This window comes from Cuculus canorus, chromosome 2 (genome assembly GCF_017976375.1).
Source record: "Cuculus canorus isolate bCucCan1 chromosome 2, bCucCan1.pri, whole genome shotgun sequence".
Lineage (NCBI taxonomy): Eukaryota > Metazoa > Chordata > Aves > Cuculiformes > Cuculidae > Cuculus > Cuculus canorus.
The window spans coordinates 53,531,773-53,554,045 of NC_071402.1; the positions used below are offsets into that span (position 1 = coordinate 53,531,773).

The 22,273-nt window shown below is 40.1% G+C and overlaps 1 protein-coding gene across 2 annotated transcripts in view; it reads left to right on the forward strand.

Annotated features, from left to right (window-relative positions):
* The first annotated feature begins 3,963 nt into the window (after positions 1 to 3,963).
* The window catches only part of ARHGAP28 (Rho GTPase activating protein 28), a 75,615-nt gene continuing 57,305 nt past the window's right edge, over positions 3,964 to 22,273 (forward strand). Inside the window, exons 1-2 of one of the 2 annotated variants that reach the window (XM_054057817.1) lie at positions 3,964 to 4,007; positions 4,099 to 4,403. In XM_054057817.1, coding sequence (XP_053913792.1) covers positions 4,273 to 4,403 — 131 coding nt within the window. In that variant the 5' untranslated portion in view covers positions 3,964 to 4,007; positions 4,099 to 4,272. The remainder of the gene's footprint in view (positions 4,008 to 4,098; positions 4,404 to 22,273) is intronic. The other variant, XM_054057818.1, reaches the window with a different exon arrangement.

Here is a 22,273-nt window from a genome sequence, read left to right on the forward strand (position 1 = left end):
TAGGACGACATTTTTTGTGTATTTCTCCACTGTTTCCATTAACTTAATCAGTGAAAAATGCTGTGTTTTACACAGCTTCCTTTTAAAACTCAGTCTAACACAAGTTTACATTAAACCAGTCCAAATTAACTTTAAAGTTTTGCAATTTCTGTCCAGCTTTGTCCTGGTTTATTTAAGCTGGAAGCAAGTAATGAAATTCATTAACCAGAGATTTTTGTGTAATTTGTATTTCAAATGGGAGTTTTGCACTTTCTAGAGCTCTGTGTGTCTGTTCTTATGATATATCTGATACGATATATCTGTGCATGTCTTCACGACCTCAGTGCAAGAGCCTCTAGCTGACAAATCCTGTTCCTCTCCGTGGCAGCCTCCCTTGGACTTATCCAGAAAAGGCTATTTAAAATCTATGTGAAAACATTACTAGTTCCCTTCCAAGCAATAGACATTAAATTTGCTACACGCATGTTGCACATGGTGTTACTGTCACAATGATTGCTGATTAATAGACCAAGAGGGGATCTTATCAACGCTTATAAGTATCTAAAAGACAGGTGTCAAGAGGATGGGGTGCGACTCTTTTCAGTGTTGCCCAGGGACAGGATAAGGGGCAATGGGCACAAACAGGAACATAGGAAGTTCCACCTTAACATGAAGAAAAAATTCTTTACTAGGAGGCTGACAGAGCCCTGGAACAGGCTTCTCAGGGAGGTTGTGGAGTCTCCCGCTCTGGAGGTATTCAAAACCCACCCGGACACATTCCTGTGCAAATTGCTTTAGGTGAACCTGATTTAGCAGGGAAGTTGGACTGGATGATTTCCAGAGGTCCCTTCCAACTCTGACCGTTCTATGATCTGTGATATTATTAACAGCAATGGAAATTTCTTCTTCATCTGAGTAAGCTTTAACTAGTGGTTTTCTGAGTGTTTATGCTTCTTGCATATGGTTGTTGCAGATATTCTTCAACAGAAGAGCCGAAGGCTTTGTCATACAGCTATGTAGTCAGTAACGTACATCTCTGAAGCAATAGGTTCATAAAGATTTTTCACTCTTGGTTCTCAGAGTCTGGGTCCACTGATCCACATATAAGTAACTATTTTGCCAGATTTGTGAAAGTGCAAAGCACTCCCCTTGACACAAGTAAAAGTAAAATTTGAAAGCACAAGGCCCTGCCTATCAGATCCGAGGGAGCTGCTCATGAGTTCCCTGGCCCCAGGCTCCCTATAGACTCTTCTCTTATTGTAACAAAAAACCAAACATCCTCACAATGTTATTTCTGATGAAAACAGGATTTTCAGAGTATTTGAAAGGTTTACGGACCTACCAGCTACCTGGAAAAACAATTAGAGATGTCATAGTCCTGAGTAGTCCGTGCATGTTACATTAAAATGTTTTCCTGTTTCCTACTGGTTCCTTTAGAACCCAGGAGAATAAATTCTCCTTTAGCTAATGGAATGGCACAGATAGAACTGAAGACAGAATCTGGATCATGTTGCCTTGTACACTTTTCTTACGGCTTTAAAACTTTGTTTAATGTCTGATGTGTATCTCTAGTTGATTTAGCGTCATTTTCAGTTTTCAATAATATGCAGATGTCTGACCCAAGAGTCACTACACATATAAACATTTTTAGTTCTCAGTTTGATATAAGCATTTGGCTGGTTAATTTCCAAAATATCTACTTGTACTTGTGCCAACCAGTCTGCCATTTCCATACAAGCCTGCAGTTTATGCACCAGCAGTTTATAAATCTTCAAATGAAATCTTCCGTGTTTATTTTTCTTAGGAAGAAAATCCCATTTAATAAGTGTGGGCCTCTTTTCTTTATATGCATTTTACTATTGAGATGGTAACCATATTCTTTTCTAGGTCACGTTCGTGTTTGGCATTTTTTATTATGGGATAGAGAAAGTAAAAATAATAGTACAAGTATATGTTATATCTACTGTGGATTTTATCTACACGTAGCTTTAAGCTCGCAACAATCATTTTGTTGCCTGTTGGTACTGGAGAAAGCTTAGCACTATTATGATAGAAAGGTGAGAAAGAAGATTTTCCTGAATTGCAGGTAACACTTTGTCTGCACCTTCATCTCCTAAAGCACACCTACTCCATTTCTGGTGGTGTTTGGTGCCATCCACTGTGCGTGTTTCTTCAGGTGTTTTTCTTGAAGTAAATTGTAAATAATGCCTTTAAAGAGTGTCAGCGGATATTTTATCAATTATTTTATAAATTCATAGTGCTCAGTTTCATGTGTGTATTTTAGCTGATTTATTTTAAAAATATCTATTTGTGCTTGTGACAACTATAAATTTTCATCTATAATTTTCTCCCTCTCCCATCAGAGAAATGGGGCACCCACTTTCTAGTCCAGGAAGGAAATGTAAACCTAGGGTAGGAAGGGAAAAACACTACATCGGAAGCAGCACCCCTGGTCATCAGGAAGCCAGGCATCAACCTGGCATTCAGTCAGTGCTCCACGGAGTTGAGATATGAGATCCATGATGGCACCTATACTAATTTTTCAGACCCTATCCCTCTCCTGAATACCCCAGTAATCACAAAGCATAATGATGTCTTCAAGCGGTTATTGCATTCACCCCAGTCCACACCGGTAACCCTATGTGATTGTCCTGACACCATGTGTGCCAGGCAGAGCTTCCAGTTATCTTAGAGCCTTCATTTCTAATGTATGTCCATGGCTGCATGGTGACTCTCAAAAGGCCTCCACACTGCCATGGAAGCAACCACAATTTTATCCTGGGTAATCTAGCTTTAAAATATTTAATCCAGGACGCGTTAACAGCCTAGCAAGAGCAAACCTTTAGGTTCTGCACATTCAAATATTTATGCTTCCTGGGTGAGTCTGGCAAGAAGTGCTGCCAAGTGTACTGTTATCAGTGTCCTGCACTAGCTAATTTAAGATTAACTTGGGCACGGCCTACATGAGTTGCAGCAATATATTTGACTGAAACAGTCCTGCCCCTCCAGGCTGGATGCACAGTTCAGGGAGAAGGTGGAGATGAGATGAATCATTTCAGTGCCCTTCAAAACCTGAGCTATTTTGCCAGCTGTAGAGATTGACAGTGTAATTTTGGCAGCCCTTTAGCAGTGCTAGGGAGGGCACCTTCATTCATGTGGGATGTGGAAAAGGAGCCTGACAGGCATTTTGCACAGTGCTTGCACTGGGGACGCTGCCTGCAGCTGTGACAAAAGTGCACAGAGGCTGGCGTCTCACCCACATGCTCACAAGGTGCTCAGAGAGCTGAGGCTTGTAGAGTAAAATGATTTCCTAGGCAAGACAATAGTTTTCAGGAATAGGCATTTATCAGAAACGCTTTTTTTTTCCCCAAAAAAATACTCCAAACAGTGACAAACTGGAAGAAAATAAAGGAGTCTATAAGTTTTCTCATTTTGTCTGCAGAGTGTTCTCTGAGTGTTATGCCAGAATTGGACTGCAATAATATTACTTAATGGTTTCCTTTTGAGGGAAAACATTTAAATCAAACAAAGATCTAGCACAAACGAAAAGAAAAATATCAAGCATCTTGGGGTGTATTTACTTACTGAGATTGCTCCAGATAAACACGCGTTACTGTAAAAATGTGCCTTATAATTATTTAAACAGATGTATCGGAGGGGAAAAAAAGGTTTAATCTCTTTTCAGGATAGAGCAAATGTAGTTCCCTGCCACAGAAATGATCCAGCATGTAGGAAATTAAGATTCCTGCTCCTTGATAACAGAGCAGAGCCCGCTTAGTTTCTGAATCTCTCATAAAAGCAGCTTAATTGTCACTCTCTGCTCTGCCAAATCACATTTTCTGTTTGAGTACTGCTCTCCACTCATCCCACTGCTTAACTGGCAAATAATTTCACTTAGTCAAGCCTGTTTCAGGAGCAGGAGGAGCATTAAGAAATTGGCTCTTAAAAAAAAAAAAAAAGAAAAAGAAAAAGAAATCAAGCAAGAAGTTTTCCTGGCGGTCACTCGGTGCCATGCAGGATTATCTCAGGTTTCTAGTTTCCTAGGAACGTAGTAACTTCCCCGTGGGTTGTTTTGTGGGCGGTGTTTTTGAATATATGCTAATTTAGCTTTCCTGACAGGGAGAGGAGCCGCGTTACACAGTTACAGAGCTCCGCTGACAGCAAAGGGTGGCAAGGAGCTGCTAGAGACCCAGGCCATGCCCTCCTGCTGGTGACTGGACCGCTCACCCTCCCGCGGGGCTGTCAGCATCCCTGGTTCGCCTTTGTCACCGGCAGAAGGGTTGACATGTGCCTATGACCATGGAGATGAAGGACTCGGGCAGCGTTGTCCTGACAGCTTACCATCCCCACAGCCCGGCCAGGATCTCAGGCATGGAGCAGAGCTTTGTGCAGGACATCACCTCCAGCCATTCGCCCACTGGCAGGTAAAGTCTGATGGATGGGGACCGGTTCCATGCCCTGATGTTTCGCCTGGGTCGGTTGTGGGTTTTGCTGACTGTGTCAGTCCGAGCATTTCGTGAGCGCTTTACTCTTCGCGTGTTCCTTGCCCTCCACCGGGGAAGTGATTCAGCCCAGTGTTGTTGGTCGGGATTGGGAGGGGGAAATGCGAGTGCTTATTTTAAATCCTGTAAGTCAACAGATCGGGACAGTTTCCTGTCCAAGATACTCAACAAGACAATCCACAGGAAAAAAAAAAAAAAGCACGTGAATCAGGCTTCTGCTCAAGTCGTTTAGGACTACATGATGGAAAGTGAGAACGCCGGGGAGGCTCTGGAGAGAGTCTGGCACTCAAAAAGTTGATTCTGGCTTTGGTTTAGGGGATTATTTAATTCCTTACCCATTGAACCACCACGTCAGGACCAGCTCCTGCCTTTTTGTGAAATTTAAGTTGCTGCTTTGCACATCCACATAAACACAACGGAGACTGCATCGTTAAAGACAGCCTAAATAAGAAAATTCCTTTGGGTTGCAGGAAACTTAAGTATTGTTTTAATTAATGCATTCGTGTGTACGTCTACTTCCCTGCTCTGTGAGAATGCATCTATTTGCACAGTTCTGAAATAGCAGTTTGGGCAATTTTATTGTTTTAGAAAAATCTGACCTTTCTCCTACGCATACGTGTCTGAGTTTTGCAGTTTTCTCCAGAAGTCGTATGAAAGTTCATACTGTAAACAGTTGGAGAAAGTAGGACATGTTATCCTGTGGCTTGACTGAAAAAAATGAGAACTGAAGTCTGAGGAAGCAGTAGATTTCTTTATTCTCAGGAATTAAGTCTTTGTCTTCTCTTCATAAAAATAATTACATTCACTTCATATTGTTTATTTTTAGCCCGATAGCTATTTTGTTTTCAATGCCATTATTTAGGTTAGCTGCATCTTCCTGTTCTTTGTGTATTTCCCTGTCTGTCTCATAAAGATAACTCCTTTGTTCTGTTAAACTGTTGTTGGAGAACAGTACCAAAATACACAATTTCATGTTAAGAAAAGAAACATAGTCTGGGTTTTTAGATACAGTACGAATGGCATTTGCTACTAAAAGCAGAGAGCAGTGGTTTGGCATTGGGTTACTGGGGAGCGTGTCATTTCTTCCCCAAGGAAGAAAGCTGAACTGAATCTTTGAATCTGTGAGCAACGGAAACGTGGTGTTTTGCTATTTTTCTTGTAAGTGTGCTAATTGCTTTAAAATGTTCTTGAAACTTAAGCTCAGGGTGTTTGAGGGTTTAAATCACATACGTATCACCTAAGAAAAGCAGAAGTGCAAATTGCAGTGCCTGGGAAAAAAAAGAAAAGAGGATCCTGGCATTTTGATGAGGAACATATTTCAGGAGCTCCTGCCATGTGGCAAAGCCATGCGGCAAAGCCATGCATCTTTCTGTGTATCTATGTGTCCATAAGATTTTGGTGTTGTATCCCCTTTTTTTGTCATCAGCCCTCTGCAGCTGTTTTATAGCAATAGCCAAATTCTGCCATATGGGCAGTCAGTGACTGTGTGACTTTCCATAGCCTGTTCAGGAGAGGTATTTTATTAACCCAGCATGCAGTCCTCTGGAATGCTGAATCCATGAAGACAAATGCACTGAGTGTTTTAGCAAATGGTAAAATAGGCTCTGGCTTAATCCCTACTTCACCTTCTAAGAACTCTTTCCTGGACTGCGTTTTGAGTATAGTTTCCTCTGCCGCCATACTAATGCAAGAAGCTTTACTGTCTGGTGCTCCTTGATCCCTAGGCCAGATACCACACTACAGCATGCTAATTCCTGGACTCTCCAAGAGAGTGATTTGAGAAAACTGGCAACAAATAGAAGTGTTGTCTGGTTTTTGTTTGAGAATAAAAGCAGTTGGGACCCAGCACCTGACTTTCCTCTGAATTTGGTTGGGTTTGTTTAGATGTATCTCTAATAAAGTTCATAATTCAGATCCGTATCTGTAAGAACAGAGTCAATCTTGGCTATTAGGCCCCAATCTGATAAACTGCTGGGCAGTTCTCCCTCTGCTTAGGAATCAAGATCTTTCATTTTCTTTATTGACCCCAAACTTTTCTCTTAATTTGGAAGGATGCTCCCTTTATATGAGCAGAACAGCTCCACTCACCAGAGCCAGGCTTGGATGTGAGTTTCTCCCAGCTATGTTTTCTCTTGCAAATACTTTCACTTTAGGAATCTTTGAAGCAGATGTTTCTCACAGAAAAGGGAACATAATGCAGCCTCAGTCAGCATTAAACTGCTCAGCTTCCCACTATTTAAAAAGATGCTGGTAAAAAAGAAAGATTTTAGTACCTATCATGAACCCCTAAACAAACGAGTGATCTTAAACTCTCTTGCCAATCTGTGTACACCACTGAGAAGCTCATGGACACCAAAATTTAGGCTAATAAAGTAACTTAGATGCATCAGACCACTTGGATTCACATACATCTACAACTCTTGAAGGGCCAAGCAGGCAGACATGCTGTGCACAAGTCTAAAACACAGATTGGCTGCATTAACATCAGCATGAAGTATAGCAGCCACAAGCACTTTCATCCATAAGCCTGGTGGAAGGAGTGTATATACTGCATTTTAATGTTAGAGGGTATTAGGGTTGAGCTCCAAGGTGGACAGGAGAAGTTGTGCTTTAGCAGCTCCAAATGAGCTCCCACAGTGTGCAATGAAGGATGATAAATTCAGAGGAGTAATGAAGGGAAGAGCAGGATGAAAGTTTGACTACATGATGATGCCAATCTGCAAAGGAGAATTCTAGCTTCCAAATTTATTGTTGGTTAATATTAATAAAAAGGTTAAGAAGAGGAATCACAAATTCCAGCTGTTCTCCAGAACAAGAGAGCATCGGGGAACTCGAGAAAGCTATACTTTAATACCTCCTCCTCAGCTATCTCTATCATTCATTTTTATCTTTCTCCTTTTGTTCTAACTGGCAGACTTACTTTACCAGTTCCACAGATGGGGTGAGCCCTGACAACTGCACTGTTGAGTCTGATAGAGGTCCAGAATTGTCCAGCAAAATCTTCCTTTAATTCTGTTAATGCAACTAGTAAGTTCCTTTTCTAGTTTTCCCACGGGGCATTCAGGTCCTTTCACTTCACTTGTCATATGCTTTGCATGATTGCAACCGGTGATAGCATTTATATTATTCATGTGGAATTTTTTACATATTATTTTGAGAACAAAGTGTTGGGGAGATCTCTGTTTTCTTTGGCTGACAGTTAGGCTCACTATGACATATGAGTATAGTGGGGAAGGTTCCTGTTCTTGTGGTGTCACTCTCACCTTTTTTTAATCCCATTTATTAGAACTCAGATGTCTCAAGAACCAGTAGAATATCACATCCTCCCTTTCAATACAGGTACTGCCTCGGTGCAAAGGTGAAAGTGCAGATTTATGTTAAGTAATTATCAACTTTTCCGTTCTCACTTCAGAGAATGAAGGACTTTCTAGTTCTACACAAATACTTCTCCAGGATTATATAGAGGAAAAGTGGGGCCACAGCCACATGTCTTCCTCACAGCTCCTTTTTATGGTGTTAGGAGAAGCTAGGCGGAGTTATTCTTGAGCTCAGAGGGAACGGGCATGACCTCTATGCCAAATGGCCAGTTAGCTTTCTAAGGTAATTGTGCAATTAGGGGAGTACAAAGCATTCCTAAGTGAGTCATGCTTAAGTTTTCCTTGATTCAAGTATAAGAGTAAGTGACATCCTCAGCCCATTTGTTAGTAGCATATCTACCAGCAAAGAACTCATCCTGCACTGCAAATCACCGATATTTCCACTGCAATGGGTGGCTTGTGCTTATATGTGCATGAGATAAGAATCAGAGGGAAGAAAAAGCACGTTCACAGGCTTTGTTCCTGCAGAATGGGTTTAAAGCAGCTTTTAAAGGGCACGTCAAGCTTTTTATACATGGAATACACATCTTTATAATCAATACTCAGGCAAAAAGCAGTATGTATTCTAGGAGCATGCTACACAGGTAAAGGACAAAGTGGATTTCTGTACCATCGAACAATGCAGCCGAGACCCCTTCTTAGCTTCTCCCCTAGGAGCTGAGACCCAAGTCTGGCACTTCCAGTTGTTTCAGGAAAATGCCTTTCCAGTCTCGTGTTCAGCATATTTCTGTCTCTCTCGTTCTACTGTTAGGTGACTTTCAGGCAGGCATCATCAAACTATAGAGTTCAAAAAGAAGAAGAAAAAAATTCTGAAAATTCTATGTTGCCTTGAGTTACCTGCTCATATCTTTCAGGATCCCTCTCCAAATCTAAGCCTTGGAGATTTAGGCCAGATAGTAGAGTCATTACAGCGACTTTAAGCATAGCACCAGATCCTCTTGCAGTATTCATCCCTACTTGCAAGATAGGTATGCCATGGTGAGATGAAGTATCCTAAAGCAACGACTGAAATGAAACTGGAAAAGGAGACCTTATGCACCCAAATTTGGCTTGGTTTTATCTCAATAGAAGCAGATTTTATGACAGTGAAGTAAGGTCTGTATGTCCTGAGGCTGGGTGATCAGGGTTTTTGCTGTCTGAGCACCTCCCCTGCTCCATTGTATACAAGTGATGTCAAAATGTCTTCTAAGTGATGCAGGATAAACAACCTTAAGTATTTTGGATGTTTATCTCACTCTACCATAAACTTCCCCAGAAGACAAAAATAAAAAGCTGGCTCCTTTTCCACAGTAAATCTTGAAATGACGTGGGCCTCTTGCAGTAACTAGGACTCAAAACCTATTAAATTAAAATTTTCAAATGTACTAAAAGTGGTAAGAGAAAACCTCACAAAAAAAAAAATTATTCTAGGAAAAGACTGCACTGGCACAAGTTGGGCAAAGAGTATGTTTTGTGGAAAAAAGTCTTTTTGTAATTTCTATTATCATCTTTATAAATCATGATTTGTAAAGTTATGTCTTTATAGATGCTAAGAATGATAATTCTTTATAAAACATTTAGTAGGAGGATGCATATAACAAAGTCAGACAATAGTAGACACATTTTTCCTGTAGGTTTAAGAAATACCTACAGAATGTCCTCTGGGAGCCTCACTGAGGAATGTAGTATTTGTAGCCAGTTCCTCGTGTTATGGTTGAAACTGGAGTTGGTTTCTCTGGTTTCTTTTTAGTTTGGTGCTCCTGCTGCTCTCCCTGGTACCTCCATATGTAGAGCTGATGAAAAACATCTGGCACTGTCCCTTTGATCATTTTGTTCGGTTCAGCATTTAGCCAGCTGCCCCATTCATTTTTAACTAAGTCATTTATCTGATTATGTGATGGTTGGAGCTGCCTGCAAAACAACCCGTAGGACCTGAGAGCTCTGCGTGCTCTGCACAGACAACTTTAGACTGCATCTGACAGACTGACAGCACTAGCACAATCATACAGGCATCAAGAACTGTAGAATGTAATTTTTGGACAGGAGACTAAAATAATTCAGTGTAAAAGCTCAGAAAATGTGCAGTGGTAGGGACTGCAAGAGATAACTGTGGAATACTAGGCTAGGACCATATCTGAAAAGCATCTATTTAGCACTGTACAAATATAGAATCACATCCTGAAATAGTGTAGAGTATCCACAGCAAACAAACAAGTTAACATCCTAGATTTTGCCTAACCACAGTACGAGCAGCTGCTTGACCCACTGTAGTGCTTTGCAGGATGGAGCAAGGCTGGCAGGCAGCATTTCCACCACTGGGATCTGTGCAACCATCAGGTACTACTGTGGTGGATGCATTAAAAGACACAGGAATTAGGGAGAAGAGTGTCCAGAGTCACATTCCAAGCCGGTCACTGAAGCCAGGCATCCTACATAGGATTTTGGTCTCTTTGCCTGCCCCGTCTCAGTGGAAACAGCCCCTGTCATTGTCTTCAAAGCCCTACTGTGTGTAACAGACAATCTGAAGAGGGTGGAAGGAAGAAGGTAGCAAAGGACCAGTGAAGGATCACCTACACAGGTATATGACCTGATCCTCCTTTGTGTGCAAATAGAAGGAGCTGGAGTGAGAAAAGGAATGTCTCCCAGGGGACTTTGTGCGATGGAGCCATTTACAGTTTGACACATGTGGAAAGGGATTTTGGAATGGCATTTAAGTGGTGATTTTTAAGTCAAAAGTTGAAATGGTTTAAAAGGTTGTTTGAAAAGGAGCCCCTATTATCCTGAAGGACTATTTTAGCAAAGGTCAGTAGAACTGCTTGAGTTGGCATCCCTTGTAATTAATGCAAGGGAAAGACATGCTCCGTGAGGGATCCCTTGTCTCTGTAGTTCATTTCTCCTGCGACCTGTACCTGTAAACTTTCCAGATGCTGCCAGAACCTCTAGTCTCTGAGGAGAGAGGAACAAACACTGGAGCGGTGAGCCATTATCAGCTTGTTTGTTTGAAGCCTTACGTTTTCTTGTTTAGGATGGTGCCTGTAATACTTGGCTACAGTAAGCCTGTGGGACTTTCAAATGTGAGAAATCATCCAATTCAGGATATACTTATGCTGAGTGTTTAGACAGAGCTGAACAAAAGAGACAGAAATCTCTGCTACTAAGTGTTGCCATTACTGAATTACGACCTGAGAACTACAAAGACTTCAACGACATTTCTTTCTATAGAAGTTGCTCTAAGCATAAAATGAGCAAGATAATAATCATCAAAGCGTTTTTACAGAGAGTAGAAGAACCCTACCAGTACAGAGAGACAGAGAGGAGTATATATTGAAAACCTGTATTAGATGTAGAAGTCCAGCTGGGTTGGTGTAATTTACCAGCTGAAAGACAAGAAAAGCAAGAGGCAAGCTGGGGAGCTGTGTTTTGAACATCTGTGGGTGAAAACTCGGGACAGACACCAGGTCACTCTCACAGTTTGCTGCTAGAGCTGGAAGAAGCTCTAGAGCTGTAAGTCCTCATATTTTACTACAGTAAATCAGAAAAATACTTGCTTCCCAATGGACACATTTGGGCAGGGAATAACAAATTTATACATGTTCTGAATTTAACTCACTGATTAGTATTTTCCTCACTACCTATGCCCCTGCAGACATTAGTCTGCCGTCACCCAGACTCTGGATTAGTCTACGCAAACTTGAAGTATAGTGATGGACAGCCTCTTCCCTATCCGTTTATTTCTCTGCCTAATAAAAGCTCAGAATAAAATACCTTTAAAGTTTATTTTCTGGCCCAGTGATGATCATACCTAATAGTGAAACAGGAACCTAAAAGTGAGAATATCAGATCTTTTTTAAGGTTGACAGTAGTATGAGAGCAAGAACTGGATAGCTGTAGGAGTCAATCTAACATGAAAAGCTCTTGTCTTTATTCTAGTCTAATAAGAGGTTAGTAATAAATCCTGCAGTGGAACATCAAGTGGGATATGAGCCTTGTTTATACACATGGACTGATTGAATGGATACTTAGGTAGAGTAATTGAGGTTTTATCTCTCAATTCAGTGGAAATGGGATCAAGTAATCATAACATATTTTTTTGTCAATAACTGCTTACAAGTCATGATTGATTATGCTATGTCTTGTCTTGGCTCAGAGTGACTTTGTATTTAGTAGGATTATTGCAGAATAAGACATCATTATGAGGTCTTAGATAAATAAAACATAATGGTGACTAGGCCTGTCTTCCTTTTGCGATACGCCCTTCAGTTATTAAAATACTTTTGAAAACTCAAGTTCTAAATATTTGTCAGGATATATCAGAGATGAATATAAAATATTTGCTGTAGTTGCAGGTGAAACATGGATCAGAGGAGCCTAGCACATTCTCAAAGATGTTTTGCAGGCTTGGCTATCCTTGGCCATTTCTGACGCAGATGGTACCCAGATCATGCATGTGCAAGGAAAGGAAAGGAAAGGAAAGGAAACCACAAGCTTATCCTGATGAACAGAGACAAGGGAAGCCTTTGTACTCAGGCTACAGTAGGATTTCACATTGAAAGTGCTTGCTTTTGGAGAGAGGATGGACAGAAGGAAGCAGAAACAGCTGGCCAAGCATAGGAGAGGGGTCTTTTAAATATATGGCAGTCTTTAGTATTCTGCTGAAACAATTGTGTCCACCTTGTGTAAGGTCCTTCTTACATCTTCCACTCAGAGGATGCATTTCCCTATTATCCCCAGTGATCTGCTGCAACCCTCAAAGCTGCCTTGCTTGCTTTTGCTTCCCTCCTTCTTTCTTTCGATTAGCAAAAGCAATTAAAACATGAGAACTTAAGGATGGCATTACTGGAAATGTGAGGTTTCTGGAAATATTAATTTATTCACATTTACACACATGTACAATACATATAAGTCCATAGATTGAGCATGAAGCTTACGGCTACCAATGCATCATTGGCAATGCACTGAATATATAATGAACACTAGAACGACTTATCCTCCAAGTCAAAAATTAACAGGAATCTTCTTCAAGCATACTTCTTCAAGCCATCAGTCGCCTCTAACAAAAAGTGGCAATTAAGAATAAGCAAACAAAGGAACCTACCATGTCAGCTTTTGAAAAGCCTCCTTCAACATACAGGACCTCCATGTTCTGTACTTAAGAAGCACACCACAGACTTTTGGGAGAGACATTGACTCTGCAGCTGGTTTTGTGTGGTCAAGATGCATTTCATCCTTACTGGACTCCAGCTCTTATGGCTTTTTTTTAACTACTGAATTTTTTTTATAGGACATAGTATGACGTTAACTGTGCCGCACTCAGCAGTGCAATAAGAGCATGCAAACCAAACCAGCTTGCCCCAGTCTACGCTGAACACAAGTAAATCTGCAATTAATTATGTAATCTACCATGCAAGAATGTGTCACTGTAGTTGTAAGTAGTCATCCATTTGCATGGGGAGTTTATTGTCATGGGATGTGTCTCTGAAGGTCAATTTTCTCTTTCCAGATTCAAGCATGGGGTATGATATGCATGTAGGTTATTAGGAGGTCTATAATTAACACTGTCAGTGCTATCAAGAATTCTAAAAGATACAATAAGTTGTACCTTTCACACTTAACCTTCTCCTACCTCCACGGAGACTTATGAGAGCAAGAAGGAGGTGCATTGTTTTCTTATTTAATTCACGGTCCATTATTTTTTGCTCTCAGACACAGATATTTTTTACTTGCAGGACAGTGAAATTTGGGTACTATGCCTACGTAAGGCCTAGTTGTGGTGCCTGTATTCTTACAGGCAAAAAAACCCCAAATATACTGGTGAAGAAATAAAAAAGCTCAATATGACACCATAAGGTTTAACAGAAAGGGAACAAATCCATGACATCAGTGAATTTCATTTTTACCACGTAACAATTGCAACACAGGAATTCAGAATGTCCTTTTACGGTGTGGCCACAAGCAAATCCAACCTCCTTTTGCCTGTGTTGAGGAGCTCTACAGCAATCTTAGCACAATATTTTGCCCAAACCAATAAGCAGGCGCACCACCATACCACTGTAGCTGTAGGGCTTCTGCCTGTGCCCTGCCCACTGACGTGCCTGTAGGTGGAACGTTGAAGGCTGGAATTTGAAGTGTTTAGTCTGATGCTTCAGGACTAATGATAAGAAAAAAAAAGTGCATCTTTTTTTCTGACAGGCCACTCTGCTGATTAGTAGGTTAGGCTGGGTATTTTCAGGTCTACATGCTTCAAGTAAGTAAGTAGAAAGCTATACTGTATTTTTCTCAAATATTTTGCAGGCTGAAGAGGAAACTTTATCCAACTTATTTGAACCATAACAGAATATGTCATTCATTACTGCATATCAGATACCTTCCAGAGTAAAACACATGGAAAAGAAGTGGTGCTTTTGATATTCAACTAGAAAAGCTTATTGACAATACTGTGAAAAGTATTCATCATCTCAGTCCCTGCAGACTCCAGCAGAAGAGTTAAGGGTACATCAGGGAGCCAGATGTAGTTCTGACGAATAAATTTAAAGAAGATTTCACATTTTTATTAGGTTAGACTATTTTTTTCCTAACTTAGCTAATCCATGTGAAGAGCAGAGTTTTGATTTTCATGGAGAATAGAGCCTACACTATCTTTTATTTCTTAAATAGTCCAGTCAGCATCTGACTATCCATTAGAATCTCTTTTCTAATTAAATTTCATCAGCTGATCAGGAATATGATGACATTCAGAGGCTGAATTGAGCCACATTCAGACACTGTAAATAAGGTTCATAACCTTTATTCTTGAGCTGTCAGTTCAGCCTTCGGTTTCTGAAACATTTCATGGCATTGATCCAGGTCTTTATTTATGCTGAAAAAGACATTGACACTGTATAAGTGGGCGGAAAAACATCATTCGACAGTTAGCTGGGTATATCTGCTGAAAGTATGTCTGTAATTCTGTGAAGGAGATGGTGTTACTAAGAACAGATTGGTTTCTGAGACTGCCTTGAACCCAGCCAGCTGTAGTTAAACCCTCAAAGGCTGACAAAGTGCATTCCTAATTATATCAGTGGAGTGGATGGCTAGATTAAGTTACCTCCTTTGAGGCTGTTGGTGATGAGTTTCCATCACTGGGACAGATTTTAAATTTCATCCAAGCTAAAGTGGACCTCAGGCTGTGCAACAATAGAAATGGACCAAACACTGAAATGATATGCATCTGTGAGGCTACCCTATAGCTGCAGACACCGACATCTCATTAATTCACTGGACATAGCAGTAGCAATAACATTTTCTAGGCAATCTTTGCAGACTTTAAAAAAAATTAAACTTAGTATTGTATTCATCTTTGAAATATAAGTAAAATGGTTTGCAACATATACCAGCATCAGCCAGGAAAATAATAGATAATGGAGAGAGGTTTTGTGATATCTTTGCAGAAAACACATATTTATGGCTTTGGCTGTCTTCACAGGGTATTAAAATGTTTGCTGACGTCAGTATACTTAAGCGACTGGTATAGCTGAAGATAATAAGCTCAGTATTTATTTTTCTGTGCTTTTCTGTGATCTTTATTTAGTTAAAAAAATGCTACCACTTTTCCATCATTCATGACAACTTATAAAATGAGTGATGCCCTATAATGTGGTTATAGCAGGCCAAATATAGCATCTTCTGAAGACCACTTGAAAGCAGTGAGTAGCTCTGAGGAATAAACAATGAACAACACATGCTTACTTCTCTCATGTATGGTGAGAGAAGTGACATATTCTTACAGAAGGGAAGGAAACTTCCTAAACCTCAATATTGATTTTACATTGATGAAAAGAACTTGATCACTTTGCAGAACTGATGCTGTGCGTTTTAAGTTTGATTGACTAAGGAAAAATCCTGTTTGCTTAAGCTAATATTTCTACCACTATTGGTCTTTCTCACATTTAAAGCATGCTATCTAAAGCCAGAGAGATGATACAGTGCTCTGCACATGTCACTTGGAAAATCCTGTTTAAAATTACACAGTGTGGTGGACTGATCAGATAATTCATGTCTGTAGAGAGGACATGTTTGTTTTAACTGTTGAACTGTGGAGGATATAGAGTTGAATCTTTGGATTTCAAATGTAATCAACATCTGACAACATTTAAGGTCAGATCCAAAAATCCTCTTGGCAGCAGACTTGGGCTTGTCTCTAAAGAATATAGGTATTCTCTCCAATCAACTCTATATCCTCGATATACGTTGCAGTGCTGCTTTTTGGTCATTTACGCTATTCACTCCATTCTCTTATTTAAAAACTCTTAAACACCTCAACAGGGATGAATTAGTTATTGAATTTTTGTATAATTACATTTTTATTGAATCCATTTTGTGCATTTATTGGACTTTGATAAAAAACAATTAACTTAGCCAAAAGCTACTGAATACACAGGAAAGATAATTGAGTGAGGCAATTCTGTAATGGTCACTCATGATGGAAAAACTTAGCAAGTTCAATGGGATATTCTTCCTATTAGATTCATCACAGTCACTTTTCTGGATTGCCTTTAGAGAAATATACTCACGAATGGAAATATTATCACAAGTTAGCACTGGACCCCAAAATCCAAACAAAACAATGAAACAACACAGACTTTCCTTCCTATTCCGATTGCATCACTGGAACCACTGCCTAATAAAGGGATTTTGTTTGAAAAAACTTCCTTCTGTGTTTTTTAGAGTGCTGTGTGTCTGCATTCCTGTTCATTTGTATGCTTGATTAACTGAAATCAAATATAATGATGCAGATCTCCAAGCAGCTATAAAAAACAAAGTGAGCAATACTAACAGGAAAAAAATATTCTACATTGCGATCTTCATGGGAATTGCTGTGCAGAAAGTGAAAGAGCTGACGCAAAATCATGTATGTGTTTTTCCTTCATGTTATTTTGTCTTTATGTAATTGCTCAGAAGTTTGCTCTTTAACAGACTTCAAATAGCTGTGTGGACAGGTAAAAAAGGATGTACTGTTTGTGTCTCTGCCTCACACACAGCTATCCTCTGGCTGGCAACTGGAGAAAAGTGGCTAGATTTTAAGAAATTGTGTAAGTATCAAGCTGTAGGATTTTCTCCTCTGCTTGTGATAGTCTCTGTGCTTTTGATATTACTTTTGACTTCTGATGAGTTGTTGTTTTGTGGTTTTGTAATAAGTCATACAGAGTTTGAGAATGGGAAAAGTATTTTGGTCTTTGCACGTGATATTTTACCTTCTAGAGATGAATTATTGAACTGATTCTGATCACAGACATCAACTTAAATGACTAGAAGTATAATTTTTGTGTGCCTAAGATAAGGAGATTTGTGGAGTTTCATGCCATCCTATCCATATTTTCAGAATGTGTAGCTTGTGTAAAGATAGAATAAAATAATACAGCAACAAATCAGAAATTTAACCAAGGAATCTTCCAGTCATTAAAGGAATCTAAAAGAGCTGAAGAGAAAACTCAAAATTTAAGGATAAAGTATCAATTAGTTAAGGAAAAAGGAAGTACATAGGTAAAAAAGAAAACATCTAAAATCTACTTTTATGACAACTCTGCTTTAATGAAGATGCTGGGGGGGGAGGTTGCATTTGTCCTGTCATCAAATAAAACTTGGCTAGTCAGTCTTTAAAAATGATATACGTTTGGCAGTATTGGAAGAAATCTTGCAAAGTAGATATACTCTATTAACAAGTAGTGAAGTGAAGGTTAAACGAAAACCATGATGAAAGTAGATGAAAGATCATGCAAAAAAAAATTCTTTAGTGGAATGGTACTATAGTATACAGAATTTGACCTTAGACATTTCAAGGTTTGCATCAAAGAGATATACAGACTTTACCCTTCAAAAAAACTTCTATTGAATCTGTCTATGGAACATGTGTTTTCTTATGCTTTCTTTGTTGAAATGCGTAGTGACATCAAGTATGTTTCAGTTAGTTGTTTAGACTTTGAAATGTCTAAGGTCAAATTCTTTATACTACAGCATATATTATCTTGACTATTCTCCTATACAATATGTAAATAGGAAAGTCCTGCTTCCCTGGAAATTATGATAAGAGAATAGCTTCTTGATTAGTTGTGACCTCACGTACAATCCAATGTTTGCCTAACAAAAATAAAGTTAATTTTGTATGATGAAACCAATCAGATAATATCTCGAGTAGAAATTCTTAACTTATACACTTCTAGTGCCTGTTTTCTGATTTGCTCTATTTCTAAACACTTGGAATACCTTTTGATGAATGATTTACTTTTAACCCTAATGACAACATAAACAACAAGAACAACTCTGTGTGGCTCCTTTGAGCTGCTGAAGTTGTTTAATTTTCATAAGACACAGTTTTATCATAAACTTATTCTCAATGGTGCTTGCCTTGTGTTTTCTGTAGTGTTTGCTAGGCCTAATGTGCACATTATTTATTCCGTCAAATTCTACTTTTGTCACAGATGGACCCCTGGAGGAATTAATTGTATTGTCGAGTTGTTCATGAAGGACAGACTCGGGCAACCTCTAAGCTTGACTGTGGTATTTACCAGGGGGTTCTCTGGGCTCCTCCCGACCCATCTCGCAGCCCAGATCATTGCCTCAAAGTGTTATAGTGAGGCTAGAAAACTTTTCCTGTCAGGATTCAGAAAAGTAGCTCTGCCTATCACCAGTGTATGGACTGAAAATATAGGCAAAATAAACAAAATACCTGCCCACAAATTCTTGTACCTCCTAGAGCTGTGAAAACTGCATCTATGTGAGCATTTTCTAGAGGAAACTTCAGAGGAATAGGCAGTTCAGAAATAGAAAGTGGCATTTTTTACAATGTGTTCCTTATTTGATCAAAAGTTATTGTCAAATTCCCACCAAGCCCATAGGTGCTGTCTGGTAGTTGGCTATCTCCAAACTACTTCATTCCCTCCTAGTCTATCAGGATTCAGACACACAAGCAAGTTGCAACAGCTTAACAAGCTGCCACTTAACAATGTGCACTTTCGTAACTGTCTAGGGACCTGCTCTTAGCAGGAGGCAAATAAAAAGCAACTTAACTAGACGTATACCTCTTTCATGGAAGAAAAATTTTGGATTATGCCACATTTGCCATGGACTAAGCTTTCACTTGATAGTTAACATAGCTCATTTGCCAGCCAGGAACATTTCCAGAAGTAGCCAACCTTATTTGTCTTAACTTCTTAAAAGCGATGCGTGTGAAACTTTCCCTTGAAACAAAAGAACTCCATAACTACACCTAAGAAAGAAATTTTCTTGAGTGATACAAAGATATGAGAAAAAAAAAAAAAAAGTGGCATTAGTGTTTTCTCCTGTTCCTACCACCACCTTCTGAGATAGGAAAAAACCATTTTTTTATTCTGGTATCTCAAAAGTTCTGGGCTTTGGCAGTCAACCGTCACCTTCTTAAATAACAACACAGCATCGGGCATCCTTGCTAAAATGATTATTGAACAATGTTTGATCCACAGCACAAATAACTTTGAGAAAGGAAGCTCTTTGTGAACATACGCTAAATTCATTAAAGATTTCTCTCCAAGTCCAGGAGAAGATTGATGTACTCATGAAAGCAAAGACCTGGTGCTTCTGCCAGCTCCTTTTTTCATTGCCCAAATGCTAAATCAATCACAGAAATCTCCTTACTCTGTAGCCCACATGCATACACACTTCCAGCACAAGTGATGGCTGCAGTCTGTACAGGAGAAATACGCATAACCCACCTGGCAGCCAGCCACCTTGCCCTAATTCAGGCTCCAAGGTTCGGACTTGAGCCCAGACTGCTCTGTCTTGAGAGTCAGCAGTGACAGAGGCACACAGGCAGAAACACATGTCCAACCTTGGCTGCTCTCTGTGCCTTCCCTGCAGACAAGCGCCTACAGCTAAGAGCTTCCAGTCAGGTAGTGCTCAGTTTCAAAAACATCCATGTAAAAGTTGGCATGCGCACAAGTCACAGGTCTGAGGAAGTTCTGGAGATAGTTGTAACTGCTGGAAAGGAAGGAGCAAAAAACCAGAAGCTTGTTTAAAAAAAAAAAAAAGCAGCCACTAGGGTTTTATTTTCTTCCCACTGCCTTCTGGCAGGTGACCTCAGCAGTCGTGTGAGTGCTGAGGACTATATGGCAGCAGTCTTGCTTGAGTTCAGATCGAAGATAGCTTTTGAGGAGGCAGAGAGCCATCTTCCATCATCCCTGCATAGTCATCCTTCCTGCCCCCATCCATACCCCCACAAAAAACACCCCAATGCATTGAAATAGCATCTGATGCAGGCCCTTAAGCTCTCAAGCACAACAGCACACTCGTCACACACATTTGAGCAGCTCATTAGAAGACAGAGTCAGCATTTTTTATCCTTCAGCAGCTCCAAACTCCTGATGGTTCTTGTCCAAGCACCACTGATTAAGCCAGATCTGTGTCAAAAACAAGCAGCAGTTTTCCCAGCTCTTGATTTATCATCATGCTTGTGAAAAGGTGATAAGGGGAAATTTTGGTATATTGCCTTCCTTTCCTAGTGCACATATGATTTGTTTTACAAAAAAGACAAAGCTAGAAAGGGTGAAATAAGAGAGACAGATTAAAATGCAAACCAAAGAGCTTATTAATATGGCAAAGCTAATACAATGCCATCTGGTTTATGTCTGGTCCCCATTTGGAGCTTGATCCTGCTGGCTACTCGGTGCTCAGCTGTTCCCTACAACACCCTCCAGAGCACACATAACATTAAGTACTTTACTGGATTGTGGCCAACATGCTGAGCACCTCACAGGAACCAATCCCTGCTTAGTTTTTCTGATTTGTAGAAAAAACTCTTTCCAGCTCTGAGCCCTGGCACTTATAACTGAGATTTTCTTTCCCCAGTCCACTCCAACACCCATATTTTTTCTTCAACATTCTGAATAGTCAGTGCCAAGTAGGGTTAGACCACAGATTGCAGAGTGTGGAGACCCTAGTATACACCACTGGTCTTGCAGGAAACTCCAGGGGACAATATTTTAGCCTGAACTGAGATTCTACCTGGAGTTACTCAAAACTCCTTTTGCTCAAAAGAAGAAGAAGAGAGAGTATGTAATAAATTCTTGAGTGTTGTCACCATATAGTCCAAAGGGGCAATGGGCTGTTAAATCAAATCAAAGAAATCCCTAGAAAACCAGGATGCATGGTGTGCCTGACAGCGCACACAGCATGAAATACTTTGTCAGTAACTCCAAAGGCAGCTGTCACCATGATGTGCACCTTCTGTGCACTTAACTCCTTTCTCTTTCCAATAACAGTGAATCTTTGCAAAGAGCAGCTCTAAATTACAATTCCCAGGCAAATTTTTAAATTTTATAGCCAGATCTGTAACTAGTCCCAAGACTATAATGAGAAAGGGATGACAAAGCAACCAGAGACACGTTCTGCTGTCATGGCATGTCTGCTTAAGGTTTTAGTTTCAGGGTCAGACTGCATAATTCCCCTATCAGCTGACTATTACTCAACACTTCAAAAATTCTTGAGGTGTACACATTCACTGTGGTACAGTCTCTCCTGCGCTCTTTACCTATTTGTGCATCTGTACGTGTGTGCATGTAGGGTGTGTTGGTCAGCCACAGTGCATCAGCTGTGGTACCGACATGCCAACACCCAGAATTTTAGCCATGTGGAAAACCACAGGCCCCAGTAACGCCACGCCTCACCTGCCCACTACCCATTCTCCAATTCCCTCCCAACAAAATTGTAATAGCATTGCTAACCTCCTGCATTCTCTACATTCTCTAAGCAGTCTGACAGAAAGAAAATAAAAATAAAGGAAATATTTACCTCTTTTCCTCAGTTATAAAGTTGGCCCAGGGTTTGAAAAAGTAAAAGTATAGTCCTGAATCACTGATTGGATGTATGACTCTTGTATGTCCACATATATGTCCATGTCCTCTGAGGCTAGAAATAATTCTTTACCAGACCAGAGCACTGTGCCTCATAGGGCCCAATACAGTAGCTTTAAAATTAGCTTGCAATTGGATATGAGAAAGACTCAGACTTTTTGTTGTTATTGTTACGCTTTTCGTATATCCTTAACGTAGTGAGAAAAAAAGCAATTATGTTTCTGAAATTAAGGTCTCTTAGGGGCATAAAGTGACTTTTTCTGCCTGAACTGCAATCAAGACATCGCTAGGTTGCACGGCATTCTGCATGGGCAGAGGTAGGCTGGAGACTCTTGATGGAAAACAGCATTTTTCAGTGTAGCTTGTACAAAGCATAGCACCCAGGAGGCTTTTGTGTCTGACTTACACCTCCACTGCATAATGATGGTGGTGATAACAACAACAACATTTTCATAGCACACAGAAACGAACACAGGCAGCAGAGTTGGCATAAGCAGCAGACCGAAATATCATGAGTACTGCAGACAGGCCACAACGTATGCTGGAATTGAGCCAGACTAGACACAGCACTGTAGCC